The sequence below is a fragment of the Desmodus rotundus genome, chromosome 6 (genome assembly GCF_022682495.2).
Source record: "Desmodus rotundus isolate HL8 chromosome 6, HLdesRot8A.1, whole genome shotgun sequence".
Taxonomy (NCBI): domain Eukaryota; kingdom Metazoa; phylum Chordata; class Mammalia; order Chiroptera; family Phyllostomidae; genus Desmodus; species Desmodus rotundus.
The window spans coordinates 47,583,700-47,605,602 of NC_071392.1; the positions used below are offsets into that span (position 1 = coordinate 47,583,700).

Genomic DNA, 21,903 nt, shown 5'->3' on the forward strand with positions numbered 1-21,903 from the left:
TGAGGGTTTGTTCCCCAGTCAGGGTGCATGCTAGAGGCAACTGATCAATGTTTCTCTCCCTCCCTTCCCCTCTCTCTAAAAATGAATAAGTAAAATCTTTAAAATAAATAAATAAAAGAACACAGATACAGTAGAATAGTTAATAATTTAGAAAGATACTCAACATAATCAAAACAATACAAAATTATCTCATTTTTGTAAATTATTATTTTTTAAAAGGCCAGCACTGGTTAGTTTTAGGTGACAGTATTATAGGCTAGTTTTTGTTTTCTTCTTTTGTTGATGTGTATTTTCTATAGTGATCACGGATCACTTCTGTATTAAGAAAAACAGGATTTTAAATATATTTACTCATGGAGGCCCAAAGCCTCCACACACACCAGCTCAGTGTGCCTAGCCTTGCGCACACTGCTTCTCAGCTCCATGCTTTCTGTTCCTCTTAGATTCTCCCCCTGCAATAATTATCACCCCAGGAATCACATGGCCTCTCAGCCCCTCTAGGTCATGCCAGCCTTCCCGCAACCGCTGGAACCCAGCACTCAGACAAATAGAAACTCACCACAGAAGTTGGTCTGCAATTCCACTTCACTGCCAAGGAAGTGGCAGAGGGCTCCCTAACAAAACCCTGACTGCCCAGAGGCCTGGCGCCACATACTGACACGCAGGTGAGAGCAGAAGGGCTCCGTCAGGAAAAAGGAGGCTCAATCAGAGCCCTCTGACCCACCTGAGACATGCTACAAATTTTTTAAGGGCCAGAGGGTGAGGCTGGTTGTCCCCCCAAATCTACAGCAAAATACCAAAACAGCAGGGCTAAGCGTCCACTGGGAGTGTGCTGCTGTGTGGGTCACAGGGAGCAGCCTCCCTCCCCTGGGTGATTTCCAGTCCTTTGGGAGGTGTGGATGCATGAGCTTGGTTTCATGACGCCTCCCCTCCTCCTCAAAAGGCTGTACGTAGATTTTCCTCCTAAGTGAAGTGAACACAAGGGATGGCTCCTGTGGGTGTTCAGGCCCCACACTGACGATGGGCACTCTGGAGTCTGGGCTCACATGCTCCCCCACCTCAACATCTCAACTTACAGGGAGATCAAAGCCAGCAGCTCCTCCTTCCCCGCCCTCAACCGGTTAAATAGAGTCACCCTGATGGTGGAGACAAATGCACACCTACTTTTTCACATTCTGGGGCTCTACCAAGAGCTTTCAATGTTTCTTAAACTTTCTTGTTTAATTTTTAAAAAATAATGTAAATTTTGCTTTACACCCTATGTTTGTCCCACTATATTTATTAATTCTAAACTGTATTGCCCCTCCCTGCACATTATAATGTCTTTAGAATCAGAATGGATTCTTAGTATGAATAGTGGCTGTAGTTTAATTGGCAGAGCTTTTTTTCCTATGAAATATAATGATAAAAAAAATAATACTTTCTGCTAGAAAGTACCCGTGAACTAGAACTGCTATTCTGAAAGGTGTGCCAGATTTGCACACTGTCAGCTTCATCTTTAGGGCCTCAGTTTAAGGGTCGTTTCTAGATGGTGTTTCCTTATGAGATATTAAGTCCAATGGCATCCAGAACATAGCCTGCCAAGGCACCGGTGTCTCCTTCGAGCAATGTCCCCAGCCTCCCCTTCTGGGGATACTTGATGACAATGAAAGGAAATGTTTCCTGAGCATTTACTATGGGCTGTACATTGAGCTAAGTGCTGTCTGCTGCTTAATTTACTCTTCCCAACAACCCTATGGGGTAGCTGTGATTATCCCACTTAGCAGACGGGAAAAATGAGGCTCAGATGTGACTTTCACAGTACTGCACCAAACACAGGTCTCTCTGATTCAAGAGGCCTGCCACTGGCTCCCGTGCCCCCTGATGAGCAGGCACAGAGCAAGCACAGGACTTCTGCTGTCACGCGTTCCAGAACCCTTGTTTGAAGAAGGGGGATCCACGACCACATGTGGCCTGCCTGTTTGAAAAGCAGGCCTCATTTGCCTGCAGGAGGGCTCCTCTCAGGAGCTCCCCAGCCTCCCGGCCTGGCTCCCCTATCTCTACACCCCCTCACTGGGAGCCCTGGTGCATAGTGTGAGCTGGAGGACCAGATAAAGTCAGAGACCAGAGAGAATGAAAGTCAGTATGAAAAGAGAGAGAAAGCGGGTCTCTGGCCCCAAGACACTTCAGTTCTTAATTTTTTGTTGTCCCCTTAACCCGTCTCTTCATTTTGAAAGATAATCTTCCAAACTCACCTTCTGACAATGCCTCCCTCCCTTCACTCTCAAATTCTGGCCCATGTTTTTGCTCCCCCTACCATTTATTCACAACCTAGCAGTTAACCGGTGGAAACCACCTGATTTCTTAGACCTACCCCCTCTTGCCTGGCAATGATAACAGCTGCCATTTCCTGACCATCAACAGTGTGCCAGCTCATGAGTCAGCCCTAAGCCTCCCTAGGACCAACGCTGTTGTCAAACCGAGCAAGCTGATGCACAGAGAGGCGAGGTAACTTGCCCAAAGTCACACAGTAAGCAGACAGTGGGGCCAAGATGTTAGCTAAGATCTGAATGCAAAGCTTGTGTTTTTCCTTCTCTTCCAACAAGCTCCTCTGCGATCAATTACACACAAGGATGAGATTCCAAAGTGGCTTCCTCACCTAGCATGCCATGCTATCTGTCTTTCAATCTGTATCTCTGTCTCCAGGTAAAAAGCCTAAACACAGATCATGTCAACAGGAAGATTTTAAAGTGGTTCCACTACCCAGGCTTCTCCCCAGGTCTCCACCCCAACCCAGAGAAGTCTTCCTCAAAGGAGATTTGAAAGTGCCGTGAGCCCTAACACCAAAATTCAACTCTTAAAACAGCACCATATTCCCTGTTTGCTTGGATCCTGTCCCATATAACTTACTCCATGGTTATATCTGGGCACATGCATGCCTCCTGCATGAGCTGTAAATTTCTTTAAACACTTTTCTTTTGAAAGGGGAAGACCATATCTTTGAGGAGAATCTCAGGAGAGCCACAGAACCTCTGCCCAGAAAAAGTGTGCACATACAACATACGCCCTCACTCCTCCACATGTTTTCGTGCAATTGGAGGGCTTCATACATCACACACCTCAGAGTGGCCTCTGTGCACAGTTAGCGCTGAATAATTTTATTAAGAAAAAATGCTACCACTTTTTTCTCCTCCTTCCGCCACCAACTTTGGTCAAAAGGATGCAGCTGTTTGCTTTTTGATACTCTCTATGAAGCACTTCCCCATTTCTCTTTCCTAAGGTCTCTGAAATTCTACCACCATCTTCTCTGTTTCTCGGCCAAATCTTTGAGCCTATTCTCTGGCCCTGTGCCATCCACAGCCCACCCCCAGTCCACCCCCAGAGGCCTGCCTGCTCTGGTCTAAGTGTTTGTGTTCCTGCAGATTCACATGACAGAATCCTAACACCCAATGTGATGGTGCTAGGAGGTGGGGCCTTCGGGGGGTGAATAGGTTAGGAGCCCTGACAATAGGATAAGGGCTCTTATGAAGGAGATCCCAGAGAGCTCCCTAGTCCTCGCTGCCATGTGAAGACCCAGTGAGAACTCTGCAACCCAGAAGAGGGCTCTCACCAGAACCTGACCATGGCGGTGCCCTGATCTCAGGCTTCCGGCCTCCAGAACTGTGAGAAACATATGTCTGTAGTTTCAAAGCTGCCCGGGCTGTGGTGTTTTGTGATAGCAGCCTGAATGTACTCAGATATTGCCCGGTCCTGTTCTCTCTCTGACACATTTTGCTGGCTCTGGGTACCAGGGACCTAACAGTCCTTCCCTTCTCTCACAGATGCAGCTCATGAGGCCTTACCCCTGTTAACACCCCAAGTTGCCCTGATTTCTGGCAGAAAGAGACCCAATCCCAGAAATCCTGACCCAGTTAGTTCAGCCCTCCACACTGGCCTCTACCCAGCAAGTGCTTCATCCTGCCCAGGAAGCAAAAGCACCAGTGGCCACATGGAGTCTGGCCTCTCAGATTTTTCAACGCTGCAGAGCTTCTCTTGGTTGTAAAGTACCCTTGTGCAAGTCATAAAAAGGTGCCCCGTCTGGGCAGATGAGGCCTGACCCTTGGGCTGGTATACCTGAACAGGGCCCTCCTGTCACACATTCCTGGCAGCTCCAACTGCAGAGAGGCACCTGAGCAGAGCTATCTTGGAAGAGCTGAGGAATCATTCGATTTTCTCCAGGCCTCCATCTGACTCCATCTGACATCCACGTCCACAGCAGCACTAAGCACAGTGGCCAAAAGAAGCAGATAGCCCCAGAGTCCATCAATGGAAAGAAATTTTGATACATGCTACAATATGGATGAACGTTGAGGACATGATGCTACATAAAATAAGGCAGTCACAAAATGACAAATACTGTACGATTCCACTTATCTGAGGTACCTGGAATAGGCAATTCCTAGAGACATAAGGTAGAGTAGAGGTTGAGGGGAAGGGTGAATGGGAAGCTACTGTCTAAAGGGAACAGAGTTCCTGCTTAGGATGACAGCAAACTTCTGGAAATGAGTAGCGGCTATGGTGGTACAACATTGTGTACTTGGTGCCACTGAGTTGAATACTTTAAAATGGCTAAAAAGTAAATTTTATGTTGTGTAAATTTTAAAAGTTTAAAAATTAAATGTGCTCTATATTGTGGCTTAAATAAACAAACAAACAAAAAAGGAAACAGCCACACCTGCCTCTCACTTTGGAAATATATGAGGATTTATTACACTTCCATAGAGCTGGGCACATCTAGCACTTTATCGTGGTACCTAACCTCCAGGCCGCAGCATCTCCTCAGGGGCCTGACACCTTTGGACGCTGGCAATTGGACACCCCACTGGATGAAAAGTCCCACATAAATGTAAACATCCTTTTCTCGCTGCCATTCCCTCCACCACAGACCCGTCCCCACACGCAGCTGGTTTCTCTGGTGAGGCGGCAGCAGCCAGGCCCAATCTGAGTAGGCATAAACTGACATCCTGTTATAAATCCTTCCCCACAAAGCACTGGAGATTGGCTCTCTGTCTGTGCCAAGAAGTCTTTTTCTGACCATCTGTAATCCATTCAAAGGCAACTGGCAGGAAATGGCGGCAAGGAAAACCCCTGCACAACTCAACTGGTGGGACCACCTCTCCGCTCGCTCAAGGCCAGAAACAGGAAGTGGGCCTTTCTCGGGACACACAACATCTGGAGAAGTACTGAGAGCTGCTGGGCATCTGTCAGGGGCTAAATGGGCTCGAGACAGATGCTTGCAAAATTTGGTAAGAAACGCATGCTGTATTGAGTTTTTAAATTAGGTCTGAAGAAAACTCATTTGAAAAACCAAAACAAACCACAGGCACTAAGAGGGGGAAAAATAACATTATATGAAAACTAACCTCAAAAATGCTTTCTTCAGATTTCTATGAACAATTAGACCACAATTTCAAGCAGTTCAAATCCTCCTTATTATGGCTCCCCTTCCAATCTGGTATTGTCAGCTGCTTCCTCCTAATAGTGACAGCTTTATTTTTTTGGCACTAAAAGCTGAAGCAGTGGTGACCTGGAGCTGGCCTGTACAGTCTCATGAGAGTTTCAGGAATTTGGTAAGCCAATTAACAGATTATTAAAAGCTATCTTACATAAGCTAAAATTAAATGCATAATATTTTAAAAGAATACTCAAAACTTATCACTTCTTACTTATCTTGCTACATTTTACTATATCAATGCTTTGCACGGGGGTTGACAACTTTTTCTAGAAAGGCCAGGTAGTAAGTATTTTAGGTTTTTGAGTGTCTTTGACTCAGCCACTACGCTCTGCCATTGTAGTGCGGAGTAACCAGAGTCAATACATACATGAATGAATATGGCTGTGTCCCAGTAAAACTTTATTTACAAAAACAAGTGACAGGCAGGTTTTGTCGAAGGGCCACAGTTTGCTGACTGCACACCTCTTCCCGACTCCCAGGTCCTGACAGCGCGCGGAGAGCCGGAAACGTGGGGGTGGGAGGGTTTACATCACAGCATCACTAAACGCTGTAAACCAGAGAGTGACTTAGTGTTATTTTTTATTATCTAGATTTAAGGAAGTGATGGAGAAAGTTTTAGTAATGCAGATTTAAAAATATATCCTGTCAGCCCTGGCCGGTGGCTTGCCTGGTTGGAGCGCACACAGTCCCTGCACCAGGAGCCCGCGGGCGGGCGCAGTTCCCAGTCAGCGCACTCACGAGAGGCAGCCAGCGGACGTTTCTCTCTCCCTCCCTCCCTCTCTTCCTCTCTCTCTAAAAATCAATGAACATATGCTCAGGTGAGGATTAAAAAAATATATATATATACACACATATATACAATGTCTATAGCTGTATTATGAATAGTACAAAAAAATGAGAGCATATTCTCTTGGTACTTGAAAACTATTATCCAATTTAGCAAGGAAGACACTCTGGTCACCAAAAACGAGTGAAGGTTCCCCCACACCTCTTTGTTCGTTTGCTTTCATCTTACGCGCTGACTTAAATGAAAACATCAACCAACACTTATGTCAGCTTGACACCCGTTTGTCAGTTCTAACCTTAATTTGGTCAGGGATGGAAGAATTTGACAAAATTTAACAAAAGCATTCTGTGAGAATCAACTGACTAAATGAAATTTTACAATAAGGAAGATTGAATATTTTATTATTTGTAAATTATATGCTAAACAGCCTTTTTAACATTAAAATGTACAATAAAAGTATATAGGTACAAATTTATTTAGAGAGCAAGTTGTTAAACATTTACTAGCACAACAATGACTGTGATGAAAAAAGAAGTTACAGACTAAGTGGGCAGCAGGACCTAAAACTGTGTTTCTGTGAGAGAGAGAGAGGGAGGGAGAGGGAGAGAGAAGAGAAAAACCCTCCCCCCAGCACACTGAACAGAAACAGCAAAACACACACAGACATTACCGCACAAAAACCCCTGTTTTCTGAAAACTCTACTTTATTAAAAAACTCAACTGTGTTGGTATAAAGGAGGTGTATGACTGGAATATTTCTCTTTGGTTTTAATGACAGATCCAGGTCTCATTCTAACTCTTTTTTCCAAAAGCAGCTTTCTGTGGGAACTCACAGGCTTACTTACACTGTTCCCTCTCTGTAGAACCCCCAATGTCAAATCCTAACCATCTGTGATGGAGCATGCAGTTGTGAAAATAAGATATCAGATAAACAATGGATTGGTTTCATCGATAATGAAATGGCTATGAAGTGTAAGATTTAGGAGCCAAAGTGCATGGTGGGTACAGCCAGCAGTACAGGGTCCGAGGAGGTCCAGGGTGTGCAGCTGAGAGGCTGCAGAGGGTTTCACAGACAGACTGTGGCCTGGGCCCTGCAGAATGAGGAGCGTTCATTTGAGAGGAAGGCAGTAGAAGCAGAGGCAAAGATGGGGACTAGAAAGAAACATGGCTTATCCAAAGGGCTGTGGCAGGCAAACCACCTGTCTGGATTTGAAAGGACTGAGGCATAGAGGACCTGGAATACTGCATTAAATATGGTCGACGGGGAGGTGATGAAAGGTTTTCACTTAAGGAGCAATCTGATAAAATGTGACTTTTTGGCAGATTAATTTTGAGGTGGTATGTGGGGAAGATGGAGACAGGGAGACTAATTAAGCAGTCATTATAAAAATCTAGGTAAGCTATGAGGGAGGCTGGCCTGGGGTGAGGGCTGAGGGAGTGGAAAGCAAATGAAGAGGTGCAGAGAATTGCTCTTAAGACGGAGTGGGAGGGTAGGAGTGAGGGAGGGAGGGCCCTCCTACAGAGAGTGGATAAGGGAAGATACACACAAGGCTCCGCGCTTGCACTTGGTCTAGCGGGGTCTAGGGGGCAGAGAGGGCACCCATGAGGGGCTGTGTGATGCAACACACCAGAGGGCTGAGCCGAACGTTCTGTGGAGAAGAGGTCAGGACTGGAGGCAGACGTGCCAAAATCACCACACAGGAGGTGTGAACAAAGAGCAGGGGAGAGCTGACACAGAGCAAACTGGACGGAGGGGGGGGGGAAGAGCTGGGAGGAGCTGGCAGAAGAGGCCTAAAAGTGGGTGTCATCCAAACTTTGGTAAAGAAAATAGGATTTTCAAAAAACTTTAGGGTAGTCTACCATTTAATGAAAACCCCAAATAGCCTCCTACTCTAAGGCTGGACTGTTATGTATTGGGTTTTCATAAAACAGGGCAGATATCTGTTTTTAATTGTCTTCTGCCATTAAGTGTTTGGTCTGAGCCTCTGGAAGCGGCAGGGCTCAGTTGAGATCCACATTCTCTTTGGGTCTTGCCCGGCTTCTGCAAGAGATGGTGAGGAAGGGACAGAGCCTGGAGTCTAGGGACTGGCTAACAGGGCTGTCATTGGCGGGTAGGCCAGACGGAGCCGACCTCACCCAAATGCAGTTTCACTTTCCTGGTACTTTCCTTTCTTTCTGCCAGTCTGGGCAGATTCTGTCACATGTGAAAGGTGCTCCAGCCCACGAGCTCTTGGCCCTCACTGGAAGGATCAAAACACCAGCCAGTAGACCATGGGGTCTGGGGCCTGTGAAAGAAATTCCACACTGATGAGGCAACTGAGCAGGAGAGGGGACAGTGCTGAAGAGGAGATGCATGTCAAGGGCTCTGCGCTGGTCTCTGAGAGAGAGAGAGCGAGAGAGAGAGCGAGAGAGAGAGCGAGAGAGAGCGAGAGAGAGCGAGAGAGAGAGCGAGAGAGAGAGAGGCCGACCAGCTCTTCCAGACCACTCAGGTCATGAAGTAGGAAATGCTAAGTGCGCTGGTTAATGGACAGTAGATGAAATCCAAAGTCATGAACCCAATATTACCACATTCCCCTGTCCTCATGGGGGAGATGCATTCTGTGCCTTTCTCAGAATCTTCTTTGTCACTGTCCCTCAGAGCCAGTGATAAGTAGGGCATGCTGTGGCTAAAGAAGGGAAAGGTCTTTCACACCCCCTTAGCAGGTGCATCAAAAGGACACGTCTAAGCAGGGGGTATTGAAAAGCTATCTCCATTCCATCATCCAAAGGAGTGCACCCTTCGTGAAAACACTAACAATCCCAATGCCAAGAGGGAAACTGAAAAGCGGCCTAGAAGATGTTCAAAAGAGGAAAAAGAGAGAGAAATCATCACTGTAGATAGATGCCCCTGGAGTTGCTTGGCAACCATCCTTGCTAACACCTTCTCCCAAAAAGGAACAGTCTGAGTCAGCTTCTGAGATTTCCCTGAGGCCAGGACTCTGACCCAAAGCTGGGGCCCTGGGATGAGAAAGCACTGAACTAAGGGGGAGACCTGGGGCCCTATCAGCAGGCCACAGGCTCACACACATGAGGAGGAAGAAACTGTAATCATTTTGCTTAAAGAACATGCTCTCCTAGACTGGGCTGGTATAGGCTAAGGCACGTGAAGCGCCCTGGGTGCAATATTTAAGGGGACTCTCACTCTGTACTTACAGGAGCCTGTGTATGTGCCTCCTTAAAATGTGTGTTCTGGGTGCCCCATGTGCCTCAGTCCTGACCCTGCTCCTGAGACGACGCTATGGCACAGCAGTTAAGAGTACAGCCTCTGGAATCAGCCTGCCTCTGGGTTCAACTCTCACCTAATGTATCACCTTGGGTACAAACCTTAACCTCTTTGTGCCTCAGTCTCCTAGTATCTAAAATGGGGTTGCTAATAGGAACTGCCTCAGAGGGTGGTCATGAGGATTAAATGAGAAAATGCACATATGGCTCTATGTTTTGCAACCAGTCACCGCCCAGCAAATGGCAGGTAGGATTTTTATTTTTAAAAACACACAAACAGGTACCCAGAACCCCTTAAACTAGAATCCAGATCTCTAGGAGTGGTCCTGGTGTCTCTGCTTTTAAAAAGCTTCACAGCCCTGGCTGGTGTGGCTCAGTGGAATGAGTGCCAGCCTGTGAACTGAAAGGTTGCTGGTTCGATTCCCAGTCAGGGCACATGCCTGGATTGCAGGCCAGGTCCCAGGTTGGGAACGTGTGAGAGGCAACCAATCAGTGTTTCTTTCCCTCTCTTTCTCCCTCCCTTCCCCTCTCTAAGAGTAAATAAAAATAAATTCTTTAAAAAAAAGCTTCGCAAAGGATTCCCAGGGTGGGCACGGTGGAGAGCCACTACTTGTACCCAGTGAACAGTGGTTCTCAAAGTCCAGTAAACACCAGAGCCACCTGTGGAGCCTGTTTAAAATGCCAGTTGGTGCGCCCCACTCCCAGTTCTGATTTAGCACAACTGCAGCCTCGGCTGCTAAGTACCTAGGCAACTTCAACACGGGGCCACCCAAATGATCGCACTTTGGAAAACAAACTGATTCACTCTCCATAAGCTAAAAGCAAAGGGAGCTCGGTCCAACTCCTTTTGTTTTTTACTCCCAGCATCCGTAAAGAACGACAAAATGTTGACCAAAGATGCCTAGTGAGCCTCTGGAGTACTTCTGGAGCAGTGACGACATCCTAGGTCCCCTGAGATTGGCAGTTCTCTTAAGGCAAGGAAGAGGAACCAAGTGCCTGGTAAAAGTAACAACCATCATAACAAAAGCTTACATTATTGAGTAACTGCTGTGCGCCAGATGGTATCCCATTTATTTTCCCAACCCTGAGAGCTACTGGCATTACTATTCTACAAATGAGGAAATCGAGGCTCAGAAAGTTACCTTTTCTTACTACTTACTACACAGCTAGTCAGTGGATCAAGATGTAAACCATGCTCCATAAAACTTCCAAGTCTGCAATGCCAATGCACCTTTGGTACAATATACATAATGTAAAATTTGCCATTTTAAACACTTTAAACACTGTCACCGCCATCCATCTCCAGAACTTGTTTATCTTTCCCAACTAGAACTCTGTACCTATTAAACCCTGATTCTCCACTCCTCACCCCTACCAACCATAGCCTTTGGCAACTACCATTTGACTCTCGGTCTCTATGAATTTTCCTATTCTAGGAACGTCATGTAAGTGGGACCGTACAGCATTTGTCCTTTTGTAGTCCAACACACTCTTAAAAAGGGATAGACACCACACTAGTCTGATAGGAGGAGCAAGCTAGGAATGTGTCTGAACCATGTTCTGTGTCCTGGTCAGTGTCATCAGTGTGGGTGTCCTATCTCCCCATCCCCACCCCACCCCAGGACTCTATGACCTACTGGTGTATTGTGCTGGGGTCACACAGCAACCCCACCCTGCCGACCCCTAGCCAAACATGTCCTTGCACTGTTAATATTCAGAGAACCACCGATTAGCTTTACAGAGCAGATTCCCCGATAATTGCTTCTATGTTCACAGAGCCCGTCACCGGGTCACTTTTATCTTCCCCACTATGGTGACCTGGTGTCACTTTGTCCTGCCCTAGAGAGTATTTATTTGGTTTCTTTTCTTTAAACACCTGATTCCTAAAATCATCAAGCAGAATGTGTTATGAAACCAAAGGTACAGGGATAAAGTATCTACCTAAAAACAAAAGCTTTCCCCACAGTAGAATTCCAGCTTTACGTAGAGACAACTGGGTGAACCAAGTCCAGCCTCTGAATGGCAAGGGTAATCAGCCTCAGCCCACTTGCAGGAAGGGATTTCCTGGGCTCCCATCAAGAGGCTCAGGGTCTAAATCCAGGTCCATTTGGCTGAAGTAGCCAATCTGACTCTGCCACAGAAGAGCAGGGGAGAGCCAGATAAACAGCCTTAGCTGGGAGCCCATCAGCAGCAGAACAGTGCACCAAGAGTTTTAGGAGAGAGAGACATGTAAGTCAGGTCCTTGACATTCAGTTTCTGCAACTCAGAAAAAAAGCCAACCCGTTAACCAACCCCTCTCCCTGTCCATTACGGCTACGTTTGGTTACGGCAGTCACAGTCAGACTCCCCGTGGCCAAGCCCCACAGGATCTCCCCAACGGCCACCCACCCGAGGCAAGACTCAGTGTGGACTCCCAAGAAGCACCCCGCTTGCTGGAGGAGCTGGATGTCTGCCCCCAGGCTCTCTTTTGCCACTAGAGGAACCGTAGGCCCAGGGAGATGCGCCAGTGTGGTGTCGCGTGACCTCAGGGAGAGGCAGTGGTCAGCATGTGGCTGATCCTCTTACCCTTCAAATGCCGTCTGTTTCTGTCTCTGTGGTCCAGAGGGTGCTCTGGCCTCTTGCCCTTACTCTAGGAGTTTCTCAGTGGGGTCTTGTCTGCAAATGGTTGTTAGCTGTTCTTCTTGTGAGGAGGAATGAAGCCAGGAATGACTTTTGTCACCATCTTGGTGACAGCACTCTTATTGCCAATATGAACACTGGGCTACCTCAGAGTACGGTGTCCTTGGATAACAGGGATTTGACCAGGACAGCAGGTCACTGTGTTTGCTACTACCATTTATGTCTACATCTGAAGGATGTCGCAAATTAAACAAAGCACCAAGAACAAAGGCTAGCCCCAAGGATATAAACATGATGCACACAAGATACCATACAGAAACCGAATCTGCCTAACTTTTCTAAATCAACTCTGAAGCAGAGACAGCAGCCCCTGTGAACCACGGGCTAAAGTGGACACGGCCGTACAATCCAAAGTAATGCTGCAGACCACGTGACACACAGGTCAGAAGCCCCCGGGAATCAGACACTCCTCTGCCCTTCCTATTTTTTACCAGTAACTGGAAAACCCTGAAACCAGCTGCTTTGCTCTCTCATGTGCACCCCCCATTTCAGACAAGTCCCACGGGTAATTCCATGCACAGAATGCCAAGTGTTTCCAGCCTGCCTTTAAACCGAAATCCTTAATGCTTGCCCATGGTACTCTTGACATCAGGGACCACTGTATGATAAATGCCAACATTATCAGAATCGATGCCTCGGGGTTTCCTCCACCCATAGTGTGGGACGATGGGCCACCCCGAATGAGAGCCTGAAGCTCACTGCTTCACCACTTTCTGCAGACTAGAGCTGAAGGTTTGGAGGGGTCACCTGGGAAGACTATGGAGGAGGGCTCTCTGAGGGACAGTCTCCTCTCTCTTTAGATCCTCCCAAATGCAGCCCAGGGCTGGGGGACAGTCACAGATTTGTATGTGTCTGCTGAATTTTCAATAAGGCCAACTCACCTGGAATGTAGGCCTAAAACACAGATGGAGTTACAGAATATTTCTGTGAATATCTTAGTGTATTTTTCTTATATTCTTGCTTTTCCAGCCTCACCTTACACCAGTGGTTCTCTCTCAAGGGGTCTTGGCATTGTACTGATACATTCTTGTTTGTTTCAAATTGGGGGAGGGGAGCTACCTCTGGAATCCATTGGTAGAGGCCGGGATGCTGCTGAACATCTTACAATGTACAGGACAGTCCCAAACACAAAGAAGTGGTGCCACTGCTGAGAAAGTTTATACTACTCCCTGCCTTGCTATCTGCACTCTAAGTGACATGGACTCTCTAGTGTCTAGAACATTCCATATTCTCTCACGCTTTGGGTCTTTACACATGTTGTTTCCTGTAATTCTACCCTGCCCAGCCCTGCACATGGGTAATTTTCATTCATCTTCTAGGCTTTAGTGTAAATAAAATTTCCTCAGAAAGGCCTTCACTGAGCCCCTCACCTAAAATCGGTCCTCCTGCCCAGCCTTCCAACAGCACCGTTTCCCCTTTCAGAGTACTCGTCATGGACGCCATGGCTTTCTACTGTCTGCCTTCGCTGCTGGGATGGAAGCGCCACAAGGCAGAGGCTGTGCTTATCAGCTGCTGTATCCCCCAGGCCTAGCCTGGTGCTGGCCACTGCGAGTCACTTAGTCTCTCGTGTGTGATGGAGGCCAAAAAAGCAGGAGTGGATATTAAAAACTAAGCAAGACACCCAGAGGTTTCAATTATGGTTCCACTATGCAGGCACCAAAAGAGAATGTGGCAGCACCTTATGAATTGATATGGACCACTACTCTTTGGAATTTTGTAACATGTGAAATTATTTTTAAAAAAGCATTTAAATGAGTGTGTGTGTGTAACAGTCTACATCTTCTAGACATAAAAAAATTATTTTTGTAGAAGAGGTATGATGACAACCCAGCACATCGCATACAGACTTTCAAAGTATGCCCGCCCTGCCTAATTTCCTGTTTTGGAAGGAGCCAGAACCACATTTTCTACACATGAGAACCCAGGCACATGGAAATAAGTGTATGTAAAGAGATACTCATTTATAAGCTTTATACTTCCAAAAGTAGGTGGTTTTGAAAAAGCCCTCATAGCTTTGCTGTCTTGGCCACAGCGCTTCCTTCTCGATCGGGGAGAGGCAACTGTAAAGCTTATTCATTCTCCAAGCCCTTACTTCCCCTTTTCATCTTTCCTCCCTACCACCGTTAGGCCACTCTGCCTCTCCTGTCCTTTCCTCCCAAATGCTGGGCAAGAGAAAAGAGATGATAATGAAATGTCGAAGTGAACAGATGTTGCCGCTTGCTACAAAAGGGGACGAAGGTAGGCTTAATGGAAAAAGAAGTTGAAAGTAATGGCGAAATGAGGTTTATCTGTGTAATCTGTGGACGTGGTGTCTTCCCATCTCCTATTAGCATAGATAACAGAGTTGTCTGTATAATGAATGATAAAGGGAATCCCTCTGCAGTTTCCCATAAATCTCCACCACTTGTCGCTGGCTCCCCTGGCTTGGATTGTAAGAACACTTCATTCTTACCAGGTCAGTTGCCATCTTTTCCTCCAACTTGTTCCCAATCATAACTGCAAGACTCCTAAACCTGAGCTGAATATGTTCCCACACTCCCTGCTTCATCCTGTGTTCCAGCCCAATTCCACCAGCATCTCAGGAGGAAAGCAAACTCTTACAGTCACAGCAAGATCTTACTGGCTCCAGAACAGCTTTCAAATTGGAAGCATTCCACAAGTTTACCTACATCAAATCAAAACATCTGGCCACATTAACACACAGACAAATGCCCAAAGTAACCAGACTAGTATAGGCTTCCAAAAGACCCAAACAAGGATCTATTAAGGATTTTCTTTTCTCAGTGATCAGATAAAACAACTTATTGATCATTTTAACAATTATTTTTAGACTTCCCAGAACCAGAAGGATCTTTGTAAACCCTTCTTAGCCACTGACCCAGAGCTGCCTAAGAATTTTCTCTATCTTGATGAAACTTACCAATGACTACATATTAACTGTACACCATTAAAACTTTAAAAAAAAATCATTAGTTTTATAAAATTATAACATGGTTTACTTTAAAAATGTAATTTCTGATAGTTTATCTTTTCCATTCATCACTGATTAAATATCCTAGTTAATTACAAGAATAAAGTTTCCTAGAACTTGCTTCATTAATAAATAATGATGATAATCATAGAAACATTAAAAAAGAATACAGACAGACATCCATTAAGTGCTTACTATGTGCTAAGCCCTTTTGTATTTTCTCAGTTAATCCTCACAACAACCCAGTTACTATCTGTTTTATATAGTCCAGGACACTTATAAGCCCTATGTAGCCTGCTCCTTATTCATGAATGGACATTCTTAAAAAAAAGTTCAGGTGAGGTGATTAGAAAAGGCAAACATCTTTCTAAATCTTAGAGCTTTTTCCCAATTAGCTTGAAAAAAGTCTTCAGATAAATCTACAAAGCTGGAGAGAAAATTATTTTAAAAGGTTAGCTAGATGAATGGCCTTCCTTGGAATTCTCTATCACAAAGGCATTTCATATCTTAGATTAGGCTAACAGGGTTTCTGGGACCCCTCTTCTCAGGAAATCGGAGTGCCTGACTGATTCAAGCTGACCTAGGTCAACTCACTCTTCACTGTGGGGAACACGTCACCCTGGGTTTTGGACTCAAACCCTCAATCATTCCAAAGTCCTAAAGGTCACATATCATTCACAAACTATTTGCAGCAAAATAGGCTTGAGTATGAGATGCAGTGATTTCTGCCACCAAGAGATTGTAAATGAGAAAATAAACCTCGTATGTAGTAGTTTAAGATGTATTTAACATGAGGCCTTGATTTAAATTTTTTTTTTTCAAAAATAGCCTGACTATATCTTAAGTGTAGGTACATTCAATAGAGAAACTTAGGTTCAGAGATCTCAAAGAGACCTTAGAGGATGTTTAACCCCATTTCCTGATTTAACATGTGAGAGAATTTGCCCAGAGAAGGGAAGTGATGTTCCCAAGGTCGTATGTGAGAACCTAGGAAGCTGACTCAAACCCCTCTCTCTTGATCCTTCCACCATGCCAGGCTGCCCTCGATATAACCCCAACGACTACATCCAAGCATGGAATTAGCAACACCTTCTGAACCCAGGTGATGATTTTGGCAAGGTTCAAAACTATTTGCCAAAATCCTCTTGACTGTAATTTAGCTAACTTTAGATGAAATAATAACATTGGTGTGAAGACTTTATTACAGAGATTTCAAAGCGTTCAGTTAACACTTCCTACTGACACAGGTGGATAACTGAAGCACACAAAGGTGAAACAGGAATGAGGAATGGAGAAGGAACTGTATCACAACAATCAGGTTATTTTAGAAGTCTGCAAGTCCTTCCTGTGTCTTTTGAAGCTGTGGTCAGATAGAGACAGAAGGCAAAATGACTACTTTTTCACATTTCCAGCCTAAATTCCCTCCCTGAGCATAATCTATAAAAAATCATATTACAACAATGTTCATAGCAGCATTATTCACTATAGTTAATAGATGGAAGCAAGCCAAATATCCATCAACAGACAGACGGATAAAAATATGTGGTATATACACACAACGGAATATTATTCAGCCATAAAAAGGAGTGAAATTCTGACACATGCTGCAACATGGATGAAACACGAAAACATTATGCTAAGTGAAATAAGCCTGTCACAAAGGGACAAATATTGCATGATATATCTCACGTATATAATTATACATGGTATTGAGAATAGGCAACTTCACAGAGACAGAAAATAGAGATTACCAGGGCTAAGGGTGAGATGGGAAGGCATAGTTATTGTATAATGGGTACAGGATCTCTGGTTGGGGTGATTAAAAAGTCAGGTGGGGTGATTGAAAATGAACAGTGGTGATGGTTGTACAATATTGTGAATGTGCTCAGTACCACTGAACTATACACTTTAGAATGGTTAAAATGGAAAGTTTTACATTATGTTTGGCACAATAAAATATCATATCAAAATCTGGGTCATATCCCTCATTTCTCAATTGCTATATATTCATTGCTATTAATGCTCAAATCTTCTCAAGACCGGGTTACTACCAACAACATCATGGTCAGTCTACGTACGTTCACACATATAGATAAACAGACGTTCTGTGCAGTGACCCATCCTCAAACACGTATGCAGCCTGCGGCCACCTACCCGATGACTCCAACGAGAAAGCCCATGCCAAGACTAATGCAACCAGTGTTTCTGGAGATCCTGGCAACCAAACACCCTGACAGAGTCCCAACTCAACTCTTAAATTCCTCATCGTGGCAGGGGGCGTGGGTAAATATTTAGTTGATGTGTACTCTATCCGTGAAGAAGACTGTGTGCATATGTACCAAGAAGACCTTCAGGAATTGCTAACCCAAGTCTTCTCTACCTGGCCGGTGAACAGAGATTCCCACCCACACATGGCTATTTGGTGAATTCGGCAATTGCATGTCACACTGAATAGCAGTGTCCTTAACACAAATGCATATAATTGGGGGCTAAATCTTTGTACCTTTACAGGACAAGGGATATAATAAGCAGTATGTACCACTTGTGACTTCCGAGGAAAGGAAAGTTTTTCATTTTTCCTTAAAGGAATCTATTTCTCATCAGGCAAAGAGAATCTGAGAACAAGAGTCTTTTAAAGGAGAAGTAGTGAAGAGGGTGCAGAATATGAGTTTTGTGTTGTAGTCATAATTGATCACCAGGCCCCAGACGTGACAATTCTGTCTATACCATGACCTTTAGTCAACTTTAAAGGTTTTCACAATCTTATCTCCTTTCACGGAAACTTTCCATTGCCAGTGGTTTGATAACTGAGTCCCATAAGCTTTTAAAGATCACAAGAGTTTGTGAAGAAAAACAATCTCTGGTGATACTTCGCATTGCCTACACTCATGGACATTTACCACAAATAACCTGCCACTTGTAAGAAGTTTACTTGACTTCATTTCCTTGTGCATCCTAAAGATATGTCAAGATTACACTAAGGTACCTAGAGGCAAACATGTTTAGAAGGAGGTTTCGTTTCCAATCAAAGTGCTTAATTAGCAGAACCACTATGCTAGAGAACTGTCCTTGAATATGCATGCATTTGAACCTCCACGTTATTTTTTCTGAAGTACAAATTTTCTTCTCACTGGATGGTCAGGAAATGATTAGGCACAGAAAACCAACTGTCATAGGTATTGATCCACAGAATAAGTTCCATCTTTCCAAGCAGGTTTTGGCTGCTTAGAGGATGATATCCAAATTTATGAGGGAGACCATTCTTTGGAATCTAATGGCCTTTTCTCCATTTGTTAGGGACCAACAATGCTCCTATGGCCTAGTTATAGCTAAACTCTTTCAACACTTCCCACCAACCTCTTTTGGCCCCTCATGCCACCCTCCCACACCCAGTTTTAGCCAACCATGTTTACAAGACATCAGTTAGTAAATCACAATTCAAATGAACCCATCCATTTGTTCAGCAGAACGTGGTCTCTGGAGTTGCTCCATGTGGAGCCCATGGGCCAGAGTTACATATGGCAGGCTTGCAAACATGAACAGGTTATGATTTATTTAGGACGACCATGTGTGTTTGATGCCCAGTTCCAGCAGGCTGTGGCTTTACTTGCCTGCATCACTCTGGGATGACCTGTCTACTCACTGTGTCCCATTTCAGGTACTGTATTTCCATGCTGGGGAAAGAGAGACAGGTGACCGGATGCTGGGCTACACACACAGGTGCCCCTAACCCTGCTGGCCATATAACACTGTGTGACCAAGCGCAAAGTGGGCCAATGTAACTTGCTGCAAAGGTTTGCCATGCATAATGGTTTTCGGTGAAGAGTGGAGAAGTATCTGCTGGAATGATTGACCATGTGGGGTTCATTAAAATGTTGTGTATTTACCCACAAGATAGGCTGGGATGCTTTTGAGGGAAGCCCCGCTCATTTCACAGATTTCAACCCCCCACCTAGGGCAATGATGCTGCAAATGTGAATGGCAGATAGGCATCAGAAGGTCCAAACGTGGACTCCAACTGAAGTGCAGTAAACTTCTGCCTCCAGTCTCCCCCTCTTTACCATCCCCCCACCCCGTTGTATTTATACTTTGAAAGAAGTTACCACCAAGCAGTAGACACCTGGGCGTGCTCAATTTTTGACAAACCTTAGTCACTCTGTACCCAGCAGAACAATTCACATTATAGTCGAAATCCTGTGAAGATTTCTGCCACACATACTAACACTGATATGCCAGTAGCTCCACTTACCTTCTTTATTAAGCCTCATAACCTCCCTGCTTTTTCCACCCTCTTTTCCAGCCTCTTCTAAATCTACATCTGCAGATGAAAAAGAAAAGGAAAAAAAGAAAATAAGAGAAAAAAGCGAAAAAAGGGGGGAAAGCCAAAGTCAAAGGGGGGAGGGAGAGTGTTTATTTGCAAAGAGATTGATATAAATACTGTATATGAAAATCTTTCCAAAATTGACAATGCGACGTTTTCTCCCAAGTCCGGATTTCCATCTACCTGGCCCAGATAGGTACCAAAAAAACTATGCAAGCAGCAACAGAGTAGCCTTTTAAACAGATACACCATGGGGCTGTGAAAGCCCACCCCACGGGCTGCCACGGGGAGCCCGGCACAGACAGACAGACAGACAGCCCTGGCAGCAGGGCCTCTCTCTGTGCATTGATGCTCTGTCTCTGTGTGTATTTATTTAGAGAGAGAGGGAGAAGCATGGAGGACACCGGGGGCCACTCTCTCTCTCACACACACACTTTTTCCCAGTGGCTCTAGGTGAATGGAAAGGTTACAGGATAATAAAAGGAGGAGGAGGCGGTGGGGTTCTTACTGTCGGAGCAGTGTAATTTGGCGGCGTCGATCCAGGAGGACCAGGGTTTGCCCAGAAACGCCTCCGGACTGGGCACTTTGCGATCCAGTGTCGCCATTGCTCTTCCTTCTTGTTGCTTTTTCCCTGTTCCTTCGGCAGCAGCAGCCGAGAGACACGGGATTCGAGAACGCTCCGACGTCATCTTCGGAACGTTCCGACATTGAGTGCTCTGAAAGGGGGAGGGAGGGAGGGATGGGAGGAGGGAGGCGGGGAGGTGGAGAGAGAGAAGAGGAGGAGCCGGCGCCCCAGCGCCTGCAGCCGGATCGGCCGCGCTCGCGGCACGCACGGCCGCCAGAGGCAGCAGAGAGGCTCCTGCGGCTCGGTGCCCACCGGGGAGGGGCCGCGCGGCTAGTCAGCGCCGCGTGCCGGGGACCCGAGGATGCAGTGCGCCCGGGTGCGGAGGTGCTGCGCCGCCGCCTGTGCACCCGGTGGCCCCGACGGGCTGGGACGGGGCGCTAGAGGCCAACCCCGGAGAGGCACGACTTGCGGCCATAGGAGGGGTGGTCTTTCCCGCACAGTTGCCGCTAGAGGACGGAAAGTTTTTGCCTGCAGCCCTTCCAGGGTGTCCTTCCCTCGTCTGGTCCCTGACGCCCACGGCGAGGCGCCTCCACACGGATTCCCGCGGCTTAGTGGGGCGGAGACAAGCAGGTTTGCAACCTCCCCCCTACTCCCCGCCAAGGACCACACCAAGCCAGGGAAGGGACCCTGGTGACCTCGCCTCCCAGTTACCACTCCCCTTACCCTTCTCTTTCACGGTGGACCTTGGACCGTGGAGGATTCTCCGGATGCCTTTGGGAGCTGAAATCGGAAAGTAGATGGAAGTGGTTCTAAAAAGCAAGTGAGTTTGGGGCGAGAGGAGCTGCCTTCCCATTTCGGACTGAGGGACTTGTAAAGCTCCAAACTCAGCGCCCGCTGTCCCCAGATTCTCTGCGCGGTGCGCCTCCGGCTCATGGAGACCCACTGCGTAGGCTGTGCTCCGGGATCAGGATAGCGGGAGAGCGAATTCACCGGCTCCAGTCCACCGAGCCTCTGGAGTTTTCAGCGCTCCCTACGGTGAGAGGAGCGTGGCCGGGTCGAGTGCAAGAAACCTATGGCCAGGAATCTGGTTCCCGGGAGAATTCATTTTAGGTTTAAATTTTCCAACCAGCTGGATAGGAAGCTTTAGATTTCCTCTGGATTTTGGATGTTTGATGCTTTGATTGAGATTTCCTCCCTCTTCTTAGAGGTAGGCAATAAAGGCCTTAAAAGGTCTCCCGGTATCTCTCACTCTTTTTAAAAATCCTTTTGCTTACTCAGACTTACCTAAGACATGGACACTCCCCCACAATAGATATATTTTTCCTCTATTTCCCCAGCACCCTTTTATTACCACTTTTGTTTTCCCATGGCTGAAGCGCACTGACTTGACTTAGCTCTATTCTTGAGTTCTGCCCTGACTGTGCCATCTCATTTCCCTCCACTTGGCATCCTGTATGTCAGAGCCAGCGTTAGGGTGGGTGGTGGTCTTCCGTTGTGATGTTTGTGTGAATGGGCTTGTTTATTTTTTCAGAGTCAGATAAATATCACTTGCCTTTGTTCTGTTTGGAAGGTTCCTACATAGGGACCACTAAGTGGCCAAGGTGCCACTGGTGGAGAATTCTCATTTTAAAGATTGGTGGTGTTAACAAATATTTATTAGTTATTGACCTCTTATAATACTAGACCTTGTGCTTAACCCTTCCTTCCTTCCCCTCTCCCTCCCATCCATCTATCCATCCATCTTTTCAACAAATATTCCCTGTCATGTACCAGCCACCCCCGGCAGAGGAAAACAAGTGAGATCCAGCCCAGCTCTCAGGGACATGTAGTCTGGTGGTCTCTGTGG

General features: G+C 46.1%; 1 protein-coding gene and 1 long non-coding RNA gene across 9 annotated transcripts in view; one reads left to right on the forward strand and one right to left on the reverse strand.

Moving 5' to 3' along the window:
• ATXN7L1 (ataxin 7 like 1) overlaps positions 1-20,223 on the reverse strand; it is a 236,001-nt gene extending 215,778 nt beyond the window's left edge. For 5 of the 8 annotated variants that reach the window (XM_024558636.4, XM_045193635.3, XM_024558604.3 and 2 more), the window contains exons 1-2: positions 20,001-20,203; positions 19,421-19,489 (exon numbers count right to left, since the gene is read on the reverse strand). In XM_024558636.4, coding sequence (XP_024414404.2) covers positions 19,421-19,489; positions 20,001-20,181 — 250 coding nt within the window. In that variant the 5' untranslated portion in view covers positions 20,182-20,203. Of the gene's footprint in view, positions 1-19,420; positions 19,490-20,000 lie in introns of all 8 variants that reach the window. The other 3 variants (XM_045193663.2, XM_024558634.3, XM_053926378.1) reach the window with 2 other exon arrangements.
• Positions 20,224-20,346: 123 nt separating this feature from the next.
• Positions 20,347-21,903, forward strand: part of LOC128781185 (uncharacterized) — a 99,909-nt gene continuing 98,352 nt past the window's right edge. The window contains exon 1 of the long non-coding RNA XR_008427084.1: positions 20,347-21,092. This is a non-coding gene — a long non-coding RNA (uncharacterized lncRNA). The remainder of the gene's footprint in view (positions 21,093-21,903) is intronic.